Source organism: Protobothrops mucrosquamatus, unplaced genomic scaffold, assembly GCF_001527695.2.
Source record: "Protobothrops mucrosquamatus isolate PMUCROS unplaced genomic scaffold, P.Mucros_1.0 scaffold357, whole genome shotgun sequence".
NCBI lineage: Eukaryota > Metazoa > Chordata > Lepidosauria > Squamata > Viperidae > Protobothrops > Protobothrops mucrosquamatus.
This window is the reverse complement of record NW_015386692.1, coordinates 186,902-202,646: the sequence shown is the minus strand read 5'-3', so window position 1 is coordinate 202,646 and position 15,745 is coordinate 186,902. Positions and strand designations below refer to the sequence as shown.

General features: G+C 37.5%; 1 protein-coding gene across 1 annotated transcript in view; it reads right to left on the bottom strand.

The window, feature by feature from the left end:
• Positions 1-15,745, bottom strand: part of LAMA4 (laminin subunit alpha 4) — a 96,592-nt gene that overhangs the window by 4,009 nt on the left and 76,838 nt on the right. Inside the window, exons 25-35 of the mRNA XM_015815630.1 lie at positions 14,783-14,925; positions 13,424-13,562; positions 11,740-11,877; positions 10,449-10,582; positions 9,429-9,593; positions 7,784-7,937; positions 6,503-6,696; positions 4,473-4,662; positions 3,612-3,767; positions 2,470-2,629; positions 1,540-1,670 (exon numbers count right to left, since the gene is read on the bottom strand). Of these exons, the coding sequence (XP_015671116.1) occupies positions 1,540-1,670; positions 2,470-2,629; positions 3,612-3,767; positions 4,473-4,662; positions 6,503-6,696; positions 7,784-7,937; positions 9,429-9,593; positions 10,449-10,582; positions 11,740-11,877; positions 13,424-13,562; positions 14,783-14,925 (1,704 nt within the window). The remainder of the gene's footprint in view (positions 1-1,539; positions 1,671-2,469; positions 2,630-3,611; positions 3,768-4,472; positions 4,663-6,502; positions 6,697-7,783; positions 7,938-9,428; positions 9,594-10,448; positions 10,583-11,739; positions 11,878-13,423; positions 13,563-14,782; positions 14,926-15,745) is intronic.

Sequence of the window (15,745 nt, the reverse complement as noted above, 5' to 3'; positions counted from 1 at the left end):
GGGGTGCAAAAACTTGGGTTTTCAAAATTATAGTGTATATGTATAATTCATTGCCGTTATTTTGAACTTTTGTAAGGGGTGCAAGAATATATCAGAAGCGTTCTAGGGATGCAGGGTATAGAAAAGGTTGTGAGCCGCTGTTATAGAGCATATAATATATGCTTATTTGATATGTTATATATGCTGATGTTATGTTATACAGTACAATTATTTGGAAGATAAAAAAAATTGATTGAGCAATTTGAATTAAATATATATTTTCCTAGGCATTATTTGTTCTAATGTAAATTGTTAATAAGGAAAAAAATAAGAAAAAGCTTTAAAATGTGCTTATTAGAGATTATACATTTAACCATCAAACTGTTTGAAATTATTCAAGGTAAAATGTACACAACAGATAGGGTTAATTAATAAACATGAGATGAAATGGAAGAAAATGTTATATAAACAAGATAGGTTGAAAAGTCCAGCAACCTAACCATCCACACCCTGGATCATTTCAAAATTGCATCTTCCAAGTGAGTTATGATTAGAATTTCCAGAGCTACCCCAATTAGGGAATTTTTTGGATTTGTAGTTGTGCTATATCTGGAAAGGTTGAGGTTGGAAAAGTGGAACTATGCCTTGCTGGCAAAAACATTAGACCCGCTATTTTATTTCTCTCTAGCTTCATTCAGGATTACATTGCAAAGGTCTTCTGGGCACTACACTACACCCAATACATTTCTCTGTATCTTCCAGTTTGCTCCTTTTGACTCCTCCCTCATAAGTGAAAAGCAGCTTTGGGGAAACTGCATGCTATGCTCAACCCATCTGCACCGCTAACTTGCCCTGTTGTGAGTACTGCCTGCCAACAGTTTCTGGAAGATAGAAGTGGACATCATTGTCTTTGGGAGATGGGGTGGGCTGGATGGTAAAATATCTGTTTCAAATTACTGCAAAATGATGGACTTATTAAACGGAGCCCAATAGAAAGGGGATAGTTTCTTAATCCAGACAGGTTTTTACCCCCAAAGACTGATTAGAGTTAAGATAACAGTAGGGCAGGTCAGGAACAGGTAAAAATGAAGTGTAAATGTGCTCTATTAAGCTAATATTAAGTGCACTACTATAGCTTTCACATCAGATATTTGCAACATTTATTTTTAAGTGCAATAGGCAGCTTGCTGATTCTCAGAATCAATGAGCACTAATACATTACGTTATAAAATCTTTAAAAGGGGCATTTCCCTAAGCTTCTATTTATTGTAAAAAGATTTATTTATTTGCTCTTGGGGACTCTATGGGTTCCCCCCCTTAGTTCCACTTAGTTTTAAAAACCCTCAGCTGTCCACACATGTTTCAATCGAGCAGAGATATTTTTGGAACATGCTGTAAAAATAATATCACTTGATAAATAATATTACTTCAGAAATTGGAACTTGCTGATATTAAAAACAAGGAGCACCGGGTGCTTGACAAAAAAAGTGGAGCCCCTGGTTTTGAAAGATCAGAATATACTATAAAAATAGGGGAGGAGTGGTTGGTCTTTTCTCATACCTGTCCCTGTTTCATATGTATGTTCAGGAACTCTCCATTTACATTATGTGCATGCATTAGTATTCCAGAACTGCTCCGAGGGCGGACTTCAAAAACAACTTCAAATTTCAGGCCCAAGCTAAATGATTCATCTGCAAGGAAAAGTCACAAAATGTTTTATTTAAAGTGAACTGTGAACTTACTCACACACTGTAGAATATGAAGCAATAACCAAAGATCTGTTCCTCTCTTTTAACTCTGAAAATTTGAAAGTGTTTTTTAAATTTCAGTGGCTCTAAGCAATAATACTGTACGCTAAATTTCTTATTTCAGGTAGCTTCTTTTAGATATGCTGTATACTTCTTGCTTTCATATAGTTAGCAGATTCTCAACTTGAAATCTGCTGATGATTAACTTGTGTTAATGCGGCAATGCCCAATATAATTCTCATAGTCTTGATATGGTTTTATCCAACAACCCACTGTATACCTAATAACGTTTAGTGATAATTTGCATCTCCTCTACTTGAGCTAAGGTAAAATTATAGTATTGTGTTAATTTCTCCTCTAACGTAATGCTGTCCTCCCAAATACTGGGACTATAACCCAGAATTCCAGCCAATATTTTAATTGGCATTCTGGGGTTTAATTGTTTTTATACAGTACATATGGAGAGCATTAGGTTTTAATAACTTATATCTAGATCAGGAAACCAGCAGAAAGAAAATACTGTTTATACTATAAGAGAATTTCTGCCTTTGATGTAATGCAAAGTTGTTTGGAAAATTAGTCTACTCTATGCCAGGAATATAACAGAACACCCTGAATAATTTAAAAATAACTAATTGGCTAACTCTAAGTATATATTTCCCCATCTCTTTGCATCAGTAACCATAGGCATTAATCTAAAGGTTTAATAACCACCACTAACACCACAAAAACAACTCCCTACCAAGTATAATGTAGCCCCCTTCTGATGAAAAATAGGTTCCTTCTTCTGATGGTCCTTCAAAACAAGGTGTTACACTGAAGGTCTGTGAAGGAGAAGTGACTGGCTTTCCGTTGAGCTGTAGACTGCCAAGACAACCACTAAAACTGTACACAGAGTTAATCTAGGGAAACAAACAGAATTGAAACAGATAAAAGCTTTCATTTTTAAAAACATTTTATATAGCCATGTGTTTCTAAAAAATAAAGGAAGCCAAGACAGAAGCAAGGTATCTGTGAAGAAGGCTTAGTAATAGCAGGCTAATCAACAGATTCTCATTTACAGTATTTCTTAACTGTGTCAACTTTAAGATATGTGGACTTCAACTCCCAGAAATCCCCACCTAACATGCTGGCTGGAAAATTCTGAAAGTTGAAGTTCACACATCTTAAAATTAAAAAGGTTGAGAAACACTGTTCTACGGGTAATCCTTGACTTGCAACCGTTTGTTTAGTGACTGTTTGAAGTTACAATGGTACTGAAAAATGTTACTTGTGATCAGTCCACACACTTACAACCATTGCAACATCCCCACAGTCACATGATCAAAATTCAGGCACTTGGCAACCATCATGTATTTGTGATTCCTGTAGCATCCTACAGTCATAAGATCATCATGTGCAACCTTCGCAGATGATGTCTGACAAGCAAAGTCAATGGTGAAAGCTGGATTTTCTTAATGATTGCATTGTTCACTTAACTGCAATGATTCATTTAACAACTGGCAAAAAGCTTGTAAAATCAGGTGTAACTCACTTAACAACTGCCTTGCTTAGCAATGGAAATTCTGGTCCCAAATGTGATTGTAAGTTAAGGAGTCTCTGTATTAGAGCAGAATCAAAAGTTAAAACTATGACGAAGGAAGTTCAGGATAGGAAGAACTTTCTGACTATACAAGTTTCAACCAGTGGAACAGGCTGCCACATGCATGGCGGTGAGTTATTTACTGGGTTTCAAACAGGCCGGATGTTTATCTCTTGTGACCTGAACTAATGAGGGATTGTTGAGGTAGATGATCTCTATGCCTCCTTCCAACTATGATTCTATTAACTGTCTCACAAATACATGCACAAAGAGATACATTTATTATAGAAAAATGTATTTACCTGGATATTTTTAGCAGCTTTTCCTGGTGCCACACCCCCTATGTAGAAAGGAGTAGTAACTGGCCATGTATTATCGGAGTAAGGAAGACTGTCTTCTAGTACTCTGAGGCCATCAATAATCAAACGACCAATATTCTTCTCTCGAACAAACATTACCTTTTTTAAAACAACCACAACAACACGTTTATGTTAAGGATAATGGAAAATATGCCATTGTAATTTGCTCAGAGAATATTGTGAGAGCTAGTCTTCTGTCCTGCTCACTTTTACAATCTATTCTTCTATCCCGCACACTTTTTTCAATTTAAATAGAAAAGGCTGTTGAGATTTTCCTAGTATTTCCATTGTTTTTTTTTAATTTAGTGTGAAAAGGAAACATTTGCCATTTAGTAAAAGGGTAATAAAAATAGTAAGCTGGTTCTCTCAGTGCAGTGTGTAAGACACTTATTTCTGAACAGATACGCAGCATAGACACAGGTTTATATTGGGTTGTATTTTCATTGTGAGTTGTTACTCTAGCTTTTGTTGGGGTTTATTCCTTATTTTTATCTTTATTGTTGCAATACTACTGGTGTACTTTTCAATATTTTAAAAGATAAAGATATGACAAAAATTGAAATACTTTCTCCAGAAGTATATAAAAGGGTTTGGATAAAGTTAATTATTTTTCTCCATAACATTTTGATAGAGAAACTGCATATGGAAGATGGCCTGTTTTATTCCTGATCTTTGGAAGGTGCAATGTTTTATTGCATTGAAACTCCAATTAACTACCAATTTATAAACATACTTATTTTGGGATAAACAGCACTTTTTGCAAGCTTATAAAGATACTACCTGCATCATTCAATTTCAACTTACATTATGCCACCGGCCATCATTGTACTTCTCTTGGGTTCGAATTCTTAATTTCTGGTGATCTCTATTGAACATATAAATAAGTCGTCCATGGGCAATAAAGAGGGCCATGAAATGTTCCTCTGCTTGATCAGCAATGTAGAAAATCATTCCATGGGATGAATGAGTCTTTAGACTAATGGAGAACTGAGATCTGGTAAACAAAAATGGCATTTTTCTATGAAAGAGATATTGATTTCCACTCCCAAGCTGAAGAAGAAATGAAATGCAGCCTCCAGAAAACAGTTTGTAATGTCAACAATAAGCAGAGCTTTTATTTGTGATAACTGATATATCCAGTTTCAGATAATCCTCGAAATGTGACCACAGTGGGGACTGGAGCTTCTGTTGCTACGCGTCATTAAGTCATTAAATGAGTCATGCCCAATTTTATAACATTTTTGCTCTAATTAAAAGAATCATCACAATTAAGTGAATTACATGGTCATTAAGTGAATCTGGCTTCCCCCATGGACTTCACTTGTTGAAAGCCCCCTGGAAAGGTTACAAATGGTGATCCTGGGATGTTGCAATCATTGTAAATACATGCCAGATGCCAAGTGGCCAAGTGTGATGACCAGTCACAAGTCACTTATTTCAGTGCTGTTGTAGCTTCAAATAGTTGCTAAATGAATGGTCATAAGTTGAGGATTATCTATATATTCTTGACCTGAGTCAGCCAAGTGATGCTGTGGAGATCTTTTTCCTATGCCTGTTTGCTCTGTGGGTCTGTATGGGGTGAAACCAGTTCTACTCAATCCTACCAAGACTGAGTGGGGATGGCTATAACCCTTCCTCCATGCATCTTCCCCATTCAACATTGGTGTGTAATCTGAGGGTGTGTTGGATTCACAGCGGCTGCTTAAAGAGCAGGTGGCAGCAGTTGCCAAGTAGACCTTTACACGGATTCCTTATTTGCATCAGTTGTCCCTTTGCACCAGGAGACCTTCATATAGTCAGTCATGTCCTTGGCACCTTATGATTTTACTACTGCTCTATGTTTTATATGGATTTATCCCTGAAGACCACTTGGAAACTGTGGAGTGGGGAGTGATGGGCATGTCTTGGCATGCCCATATTGGACCACTGATTTGTGAGCTGCATTGGTTGCCAGTGTGCTTCTGAGAGCAATTCAAGGTACTGATTATTGCGTATAAAGCCCTATGTAGCATAGGGCCTGGTTACTGCAGGGACCAGGGTATCTTCCACTGTTTTTGCTCATCTCGTAAATGCTGACAAAGTCGGCATGCTCTGGGTCCCTTTAATTATATAACACTCTCTGTCAGGACCCAGGTACTGTGCCTTTTATGTTGCAACACTAGTCCTCTAGAACCGGGGTCCCCAACCCCCGGTCCATGGTCCAGTACTGGGCTGCAGCATGCCAGCAACCAGTCTGCACAAACAAGCAAAGCTCCATCCATGGGATGCAGGCAGCACACAAAACCATGCACTCTCCAGACCGTGGAAAAATCTTTCTCACTGAACCGGTCCCTGGTGCCCAAATGATTGGGGACCTCTGCTCTAGAATGACATCTTTCACAAATTTGTGTGGCCCCCATTATGATGGTATTCCAGAAAGCCTTGAATATCTGACTTTGCAGTGGGGTGGATGTGGTCTCCTTGTTAGAAACGATCTTGTATATATGTATGTATGCATGCAAGAGGCCTTCATCCTGCAGTGAACAGACAATGGCTAAAATGATGATGTATCTATGTGTGTTTATGTATATATATATGTGTATGTATGTTGATAGATAGATAGATAGATAGATAGATAGATAGATAGATAGATAGATAGATAGATAGATAGATAGATAGATAGATAGATAGGAGGATACTAATCTTTTATATGTTATATTGTATTTTGTATTGTTTACATCGTGAGCTATCCAGAATTGTTTTGGAGTCAGGCAACATAAATTAACTTAATAATTTGCAAATATATGAATAATTATTTCATATTTTATAAGTACATTACATTGTGATTACTGTACCTTTCATAGAAATCCTCTGGTAAGTAATCAAACTCTTGCCGGCTATTTGCTGTCCCACCAAAGAGATAGGCCTGTTCAGTTGCTTTCGGATTATCGGAGAAGTGGCAGTGTGGGTCCCTCTGATTTCTCAGTTCTTGTTCTCTTTTATTTATAGTAGATGAGAAAGGGGATGTTCCTTTTTTATTTTTTTCAGCCTAAATAAACAAACAAACAAACAAACAAACAAACAAACAAACAAACAAACAAACAAACAAACAAACAAACAAATGTAATCAGTAAACTGCTGCTAGACAGGCAGTTTTCATTCTGCATACATTTCTATATGTTCTTTTTCAATACATGTGGCCGAGATCTTATCTCCACTGTCATGCTATTTGGGTGAATTAGCTGTGAGTAATATCAAAACTGCATAGGCAGTTGCTAAAACAGAGCAAAGGTATAATTTAAGAACTCCTCAAACGGGCCACATTTAATCTTTGATAGGTGAAGTTTTTTCAATTACCACCATCTTTATTTTATTTGCTCCAACCTGATGGAATATTGGAAAAAGATTCAGAACTCTGGCTCTCCATCAGCAGGATAATCTGCTGATAAGCTCCCCACAACTGAAAATAATAGGGCTAAATGTGGTGTGGTGGTAGAAGCTGGCAAAAAAAAAAGAGACCAAGTTTGAAAATGGGTTGACTTTGGAGAAAAGCCCTCTAGAAGATTAATCCCCACAGAATCCCTGGGGGAGAGACAGTTGGACATTGGCTTTGAATGCTGCCAACTGCTCCAGTCTTTGCTTCCTTGCCAGATCATGCAGCTCAGAGCAGAGCATAAGCTGCTGATCTTGGGCTTCCCAGCATAAACATACCTAGAAATTCACCAACAAGCAACCCAACAGTAGGTAAAATGGAGTCCATAATTACTTCCCCAAGTGCCTAGCCTTAAGTACTTGATAAATTCATTAAAAATGATATTTATATACTTTTTAAATACTTGTTCATAGGTAAAAGCAGGATTGTGAATGCCATTAATAATGAAGTAAAGTATATGGGAAATGTATTAAATCAAAGTAATGTGGACTATATTAGTAAGACTGCAGTTTACTGCAGTTCTTTTTCCTTTTTAATACTGGGCCATTTGTTAAAAATTATAACTTTTAAACAAGATAAATTTACCCTGAAGTGCATTTCAATTAAAAAAGGTTTAGAATCTGCACAACTGGCCCAAAGAAGTCTGCTATTGGTTAGCATTAGTTCCTGTCTAGAAAGCTGTAAGATGTGGACGCTCACTCACCCTTTTGCTGTGGCTTTCCTTGGCTTTGGAGGAATTTTTTCTTTTTTTATGAAAAAGGGCAACTGGAGGAGATTCCACTGGACATCCATAAAGAGAGGCATGAACTTTCTCAGGATACCGTTGGAAGTCTTCCACCTCAATATCTCGATCTAATCTATTTAAAAGAGAAGGTTATTATTAAACCAATTTTGACTTCGCAGACATATTGAGACTGATAAATCTTCTACTGTCATCAGAAAAATATTTCTTGTGTTGTCAACTGAGTGGATATTTACACTTTGGCAGTATCTATCATTGATAAGAGTGCATTAGCTCATAGGCCAGTGGTTCTCAACCTCTTTAATGCCGCGACCCCAACCGGTCGTAAGTTGAGGACTAAACTGGTCGTAAGTCGAGGACTAAACCGGTCGTAAGTCGAGGACTACCCAACCTGTCGTAAGTCGAGGACTTTCCCTGCCCGGGAGCGCCACACATGCATGGTTCCGCCCCCTGTGCCGGCCGAGGCGTAGCTGGCAAGTGGCAGAGACGGAGCAGGCCGACCACCAGCTGGCCCAGTCCAAGGGAGGTAAGGCACCCACCGGAAAAGGGGAAAAAAATGGTGGACAAAAAAAATGGCGGACAGCCTTGCTTGGCGACTCCCGTGAAATGATTGATCGACCCCAAATGGGGTCCCGACCCACAGGTTGAGAACCACTGTCATAGGCAGTGATAACTCTCAGAGAGGTCCCAGATTCTGTTCTGTTGTAACTAAAGGGCCTTTTTTAAATAGAGCAGTTAAAACACATTCAGTGAAACATTCAGGTTTTGCAAGGAGAAATAGGCTACTGTCCTCCTGTCCATAACATTTTATTTTCAGATGACCACTAGGTGACACAGCATTTTGGATAAATGGGTTTCGGTGTGATCCAGCTGTGTTTTTCTCGTGTTTTTAGAAATTTTGCTTATCTAAAATGTAAGTTGAAGTGATGACAGCCTATTTGGCTTAAACTTAGCATTTTTCCTTAAAATTAATCTCATATTTCATAATGAATTAAATCTGCTGTGGTTTTCATGATGACTAATTTTTAGTGACAAGAAACATATATTTTGTTTGCATAAGCCTTGGAGCAAAGCTGGAAAACTGCAGCTAGATAAATAGATAGTCAGACAGCCATAATTTGTTTCGTATTCTCATTTGTCCAAAGTGCAACGTAAAAGCTGCTTAATACTGATAAAGCCTAATTCTGTTCACACATAAATCAGAGGGGCAACCAATTATTTTTAATAGGTTTACTTCTAGGTAAAGTTATATTTTTTTTTATATCTTAAGGCTTTGACTAAATATATATTAGAAACTATCCGTTTCTCCTCTCCTCCCCCATGATGTTTTATAAAACTCTCTTAATGAAGGATTTTGAAGAACTCAAAATCTGTTTATTGTTATATGACCTTTGGGGCGCTTCTAATAAATTAAGCTATTACCTCAGTGAGTTCATTGGTTTTTTTTCCAATAAAGGAAAAACTTTCCTTTAAAAGAAAAACTAATAATCACTTACAGTACAGAACAGAAAAACATTAATTTAAAAAAGGAAGTAACCCCCTTCCCCCTTCAGGCAGCAATATCATGGCTGAAGGAAAGGACCCAAAGAAGTCAAAATGTACTCACCTTGTGAAATAGGCGTTGCTTATGCAGCCAGTAAAGTTTGCTAATTGTGTACTGAGGGGTGAACCCCCAAAGTAGAATTTCTTGGTGCTTACAGGCTTTCTCTCAGTTGTATCCTTTGCTGGATTATTTTTGCTTTGTCTTGTTTCATCTACCAAAAGTTCAAACCTGCAGAGAACATAGATCTCATGAGGAAATCTTTAAAGGAACTTGTCTGACAAATGAGAAAATGTCCCATTGCTAGGGGTTATTTCTTGAATGTTGAATTTGATGAATGACTCACTAGGTGGCAGCATCCACATAGGAAGAGTGTTCTGAAAGCTGCAGTTCCCTAATCTGTTTCTCTGCTTTGACCTGCTTCTGGTAATATATAATTTATTAGTTTAATAGGTTTTAGCCAAGATGCCTTAGAAACATTTTTGATAAAAAGGTGCAGGAATTCAAAATTAATAACTTTAATTTTCCAGAGATGTAGGACTGGTGCATGAAGGAAACCTCTGCCTTGTCCCAACGTGTTCCCCTAAAGTTCAAATTTTCAATTTTGCCCATGGTTGCAGATCCACATAAATCAGGGGTGTCAAACTGCTGGTCCGTGGGTCGGGCGTGTCATCGGGAAACCACGCCTACCCCATTGCCAGCAATGGCAAAAAAGCTCCGATACGTTGCGCGACGTCATGTGACTTCGCGAGTTTGACATGTCTGACATAAATGTTATGTGTGTCATGGCAGGATTGCTACAGACATTTAGTTTGGGTCTAATGATACTGGCAGCCTTTACTCCTATACTTGTACACCAGGAGTGCTTATTGAGTGCTAAAGAAAGGATAATAATATTCTTGTATGAAGATCAAGTGTCCAACAAGTATTGGTAAAGGTTGAGCACAAAAGTTCTTCTTCCCTAATTTTCTTAACAAAGATCTTATTCTGATAATAAAGTTGCAATTGATAGTCCAACAAATGCAGAGTAATGATATCTATGTATGATTAGATGTGTGTTAGAAAAAACATATTTTACAACTTTACTTTTCAGGTGAGATCGTTGTCATGACAAAATGGGCCTTTCCATCATTAAAGGATTTGTCTGCTGTCTGAACTTTGACTCCTTTTGCATTTAATACCACATTTCCTTTTTCCATGGAAATAGAGAACACTTCTGACTGAAACGAAGAAAAGAACATGTTCTTATTGCTGGGAACAGAAGACTTTTTTGCATTTAATTTTTTTTACATTTTTACTTTTGTTTTTAATTCATCCAATTTCACCCATCTTGCTAAACAAGCTATTCTGGGTGATATACAACAAAGCTAAACAGTCAATAAATACCCAAATTACCATTATTAATATTAAAACCATTAGAAAGACTATAAAACAGTGAAACAAAGTAGTAGTGGATGAAGGGATGTGATTAATAATGGGGCCAACTCACTAGTTCACCTGTCCCCTGGGAGCTCCAGGACTATTGGCATAACCAGATTTTAAGGGACCCTCAGAAGATCAGAAGAGATGTGGCCAACCTCACTTCAAGGGGGAGAAGGTTCCACATCATGGGTGCCACAGCAGAAAAGGCTCACTGCCTAGGGCCCACCTGATGAAGCTTCCTAGGTGTCAGAACGTGTAACATGCCTTCTCTGCTAGATCTGATGGGATTGGAAAAAGAGGTCCCTCAGGTAACCTCATCCTTTGCCATGAAAGGATGCATTTTTACATTAAATTAATTGAAGGTTTGATTATCATCTAATTGTCCTAAACACTGTAGAAAACACCTTGTATCATATAGTACATGTAAATGTGTATATGGATGAATTTGAATGTATGCGCATATCTATATGTGTCTGAATCCACACACACATATCCACACATATCCATATATGTCTGAATCCACACACACATAATTATTGTCATCATCCCAAATCATTTATATCATCATCTATATCAATATTACGTGCTGGAGAAGGTCTACCTATGTGGTCACTAAGAGGCAACACAGACTTGAAGGCACATAATCTTTTACTATTCCCCATTTCACTATGTTCTCAGTAGGGAGGTTTAAATTCTTTGTCCCCAACCCAGTGAAAGTTTTAATTATGAGTAGGTCCTGTGAAAAACCTAGTCATCATATTAGTCACAGTTTATCTCAGGGATGTCTCGGGTTAAATTTACCGGATTGGAGTTTATTGGATTTAATTCATTATATCCCTTAATATATTTTCTGCACTTACAATGTCTTTAACAGTACCTTTTTCCTTTAAAAAGAAAACATATTTATTTTAAAGAAATACGTTTAAAATATGTGGAAAAAAAACCCTAGACTTACATCTTCGACACAATAAAACAACAGTCCGTTAGGCTGTAAAGTTCGGAAATTAAAGCCACCTTCAAATGCATGAAAAGGAGAGATTTTCTGGCTGGATGCGATATAACTTTCACCATTAAAATATGCTTTGCGGGACATCTGTTCATCAAGTAAACAAAGCGAACATATAGGGAGAGTAGAGAGCAAAAGGTGAAAATAACAATAGCAGGAAGAATCCAAGAGATCAATTATCACATTCCAAAATGCCCAGTGATTCTGATGTTGATGTTGATGTGATCATCACAGAACAGTGTGTGTGAACTCTTTATCACACTGTAACAGAGATACTCTTGACAACCTCTTCCAGAGTTCACCAAACACTGCTGCTCTATAATTATTCCTTTCAGTGGGACTCAGACATAAATGCTGCTGGAAAGAAATTAGCTTCTACAATAATAGTGCTTTCGAAATTGTGCCTCAATGTGTCCTATTGAATAAGGTTCAGATAATACACTTGGAATCTCATGGCACACAAATTTTGAGGACATACACCTTATGTTTCTTTACTCCTTCCAAAGGAGATAATAGCTCAACTGGAAAATCAAACAGCTTCAGGAGGATCTTAAATCCATTTCCAATCTCATGGCACACAACAAGTTAGGAAGAAGAATATAGTCTAGCTCAGGGGTCCCCAACCGGCATGCCAGCATGCCAGCAACCGGTCCACACAAACAAGCAAAGCCCCATCCATGGGATGCAGGCAGCACACAAAACCACGCACTCTCAGGTCCATGAAAAACCTTTCTCCATGGAATCAGTCCCTGGTGCCCAAAAGGTTGGGGACCTCTGGTCTAGTTGACCCCTTAGCCCTCTGAAAGATGGAGGGGCCTATGATGACCCCTCTATGATGAATAGTAATAGTACTATTACTATTTCTGTTGGTGCCATAACTGGGGGTATTATTATTACAAATATTAATATTTATCTAGCCTACTGTCAATGTCACCTACAGGAAGTTCAAATGAAAAAGTCTTGGTAGATTGGATGGTTGAGCCATGTACAGCTCAGTGCCATCAAGATCCTAATATCTATCTCTGAATCTAGGTCAACTATTCTTAAATGCCAATTTGTAAAAACTACTTCTACTGACAACAGTGAGAATTTGATTATAGAACTTTGGAAACATTACACCACCCCTATATTCTTATTCTTCTTCTGTTTAAATTGCTTGTGGGCCTTTTGGTCACAAAAAATGGTGAGGCTAAATTATTTTTTTCTCATCCCGTTGTAGTTAACTGTTAAGAGACTATACCTGAAGTACAGTACGCATATTGAAAATAAGCTAGGTTAAAATCTGATCTGTGGAGTGAAAGAAGACAAAACATAAATATTTATTAAAGTGTCAAAACATCTGACTGTATAAAATCTATCACACTGCTTTTCTTTCAAAGATGTATTCTGCATTCTGTAGGATACACCACTTCCCATTATTTTATTTAAAAGGAATAATATTGTATTAAGAGAAAAAATTGCTCTCAGAAATGTTAACCTTTTTATTCCCTGATAATACAAACTGGTGAAAGAAAACAAACATATTCACAAAGGAACACAAAAAAGGATCCCGAAATAAGACTATATGCATTTGAAAACAACAGAAAACCAACCCAGAAAACAGAGGAATTTAAAAGCACAATTCCATACTTACAAGTGATTCTTCAGGACAGCCATAACCAATGCCCAGGGTGCCTGGCTCTTCCAACAAGTTGAAGTCCTTCTTTTGGAACTGGAAGCCTTTCATACAACCCCTAAAGGGAGTACTGATAGCCAGGTGCGAGCTGACACCACTGTGAAGGCATGACAGATGTTTGTTGAGAGTCAAAGGTCATGGCTAGTGGATTCTAAATAACTCCAATGCAAAGTAAAACAGTAGACTGTACTGTTAGATGGGAAAAGAATAACATCTGAGCAGATTCTCTTTCTCCTTTAGATTCAGCCTGAGAAATACAGGTAACCTTGAAATGGTTCATTGGAGGCGAACCATGCCTACAACTGTCCAATTAATTGAGGGAGCAGGACAACACTTCACAATAAAGCAATTAAGAGAAGTAATAAGTATTTCCATATGTTACTGTTGTGAACCAGCAGTGGCAGATCACTGAATAAAGGCCAAAGTGCTGCTGCTTCACAATCATCTTTTGATAATGCTCTGAATGATTCTAGACAATGGACAAATTTATCTACTGCTGTTGGTGGGAAACTTCACTCCCTGGCTGTTTACAACATTACATCATGATCATTTCTTGCAATGTGTCCAAACTTTGTGCAGAGCCCTGTCATGAATGCGGAAATCATGGCTGCACCTGTTATAATGATGCATTGCCTTCTTCCAGAGAAACTGTAGTTGGACATTTTTATATCATGCAAACAAAGCTGGCAAATGCATTTATTTCTGGATCTGAAATTTCTTGAAGGATCTGAAATGTTTTTCCCCACTGGCAAGTATAGATTAAAAAAGAACAAAAATTGAAAACAAGTAGTATACAACAGATCAGGAAATAATGTCTCCATTGGAGGAATGGTGATTGCATAAAATGAAAGTATAATAGACTACATATTAAATGGGCCCCACTTGGCTAGATGCTGAAGTATCTTTTCTTAATCTAGATGCCTTCCAAATGGGTTGACCTCAGTTGCCAAAATTCTCCAGCCAGCATGGCCACCACTCAGAATTCTGGGAATTGAAGGTAGTGGAGGATGCCCAGTCGCTGGAAGGGTATCTCAAACATCTGCCAATTTTTGTAGCACTGTTTATTCCAAAATCAAAACCAAAATCACCCCAAGACACTAGAAGTGACTATAATGTATATTATTCAGTACACTAAACTGATGCTCTCTAATAACTTGTCATCTGCTTTGCCTCCATTACAGCATAATACATGATACACAAATAATTCTACCTTCTATAACTGTATTTTAAATTCACATCATTATATGCTTTATTTAATTTATAAATGAACATCAATATTTAAATTAAAAAAAACCTTTTGAATGATTATAAACCAACCTAGATTTTAAAATCTCAGTAGGAGCTCCTCCTATATAGACATCACTAAATGGCATGCTTTTCTTTTCATTTTCCATACTTTTTATATGTCTCCTATCCACTACCAAGATCATTTTCTTGGAATTATGATATATGACAGATATCTGAAATGAAGAAAAATAAAGGTAAAAGACACAGTATAGAATCCAGTGAATTATTTAATTTATAATATATCTTTCATTCAGGAGCAAAAAGCAGTGTGCATTCTTCCGTGTTTATTTTCCTAATGCAGGGGTCTTCAAACTTGGCCCTTTTATGACTTGTGGACTTCAAATGCCAAAATTCTGGGAGTTGAAGTGCACAAGTCATAAAAGGGCCAAGTTTGAAGACCCTTGTCCTAACAGCACCCAGCAACCGAGCTACCATAAGTTGTACTGAGGGAGAGTGACTGACCCAATTCACCCTGTGAGCTTTTGAGTCTGAGGCTCAACTAGAACCTTGATGTTCCTGTTTGAAGTCAAATGCTTTAACCATTATACCTCTCTATCTCTGGCCTTACTGATATCTTACAAAACTTCATGAGAAGTCTGTAAAGTCAGAACGATTCGTAGAGAGAGATGATGGGTAGAGGAAAACACATTTTAAGGGGAAATTTCTTCTCATGTGTTTTGCAGGTAGGTCCAGGTCAAATCATAACACTGAAAGAATGGGAAGGAACAACAAAGACAGTCTTAAAAGCTCCATTACTGTCAGCTGTTCAAGGTAGGTCAGGTCAAGAAGTAGAGGATTCCAGGAATGTTATTTTATTCTTATAAAAATATAATAATAGAATCTTGAAAGGCTGTCCAAAATCTTCTTAGTACTTCTATTTTCTCAGAGATGAATTATTTTATCTGTTTCACCTCTTTCTCAAGGTCAGAACTATAATCTCTCTCTCTCTCTCTCTCTCTCTCTCTCTCTCTCTCTCTCTCTCTCTCTCTCTCT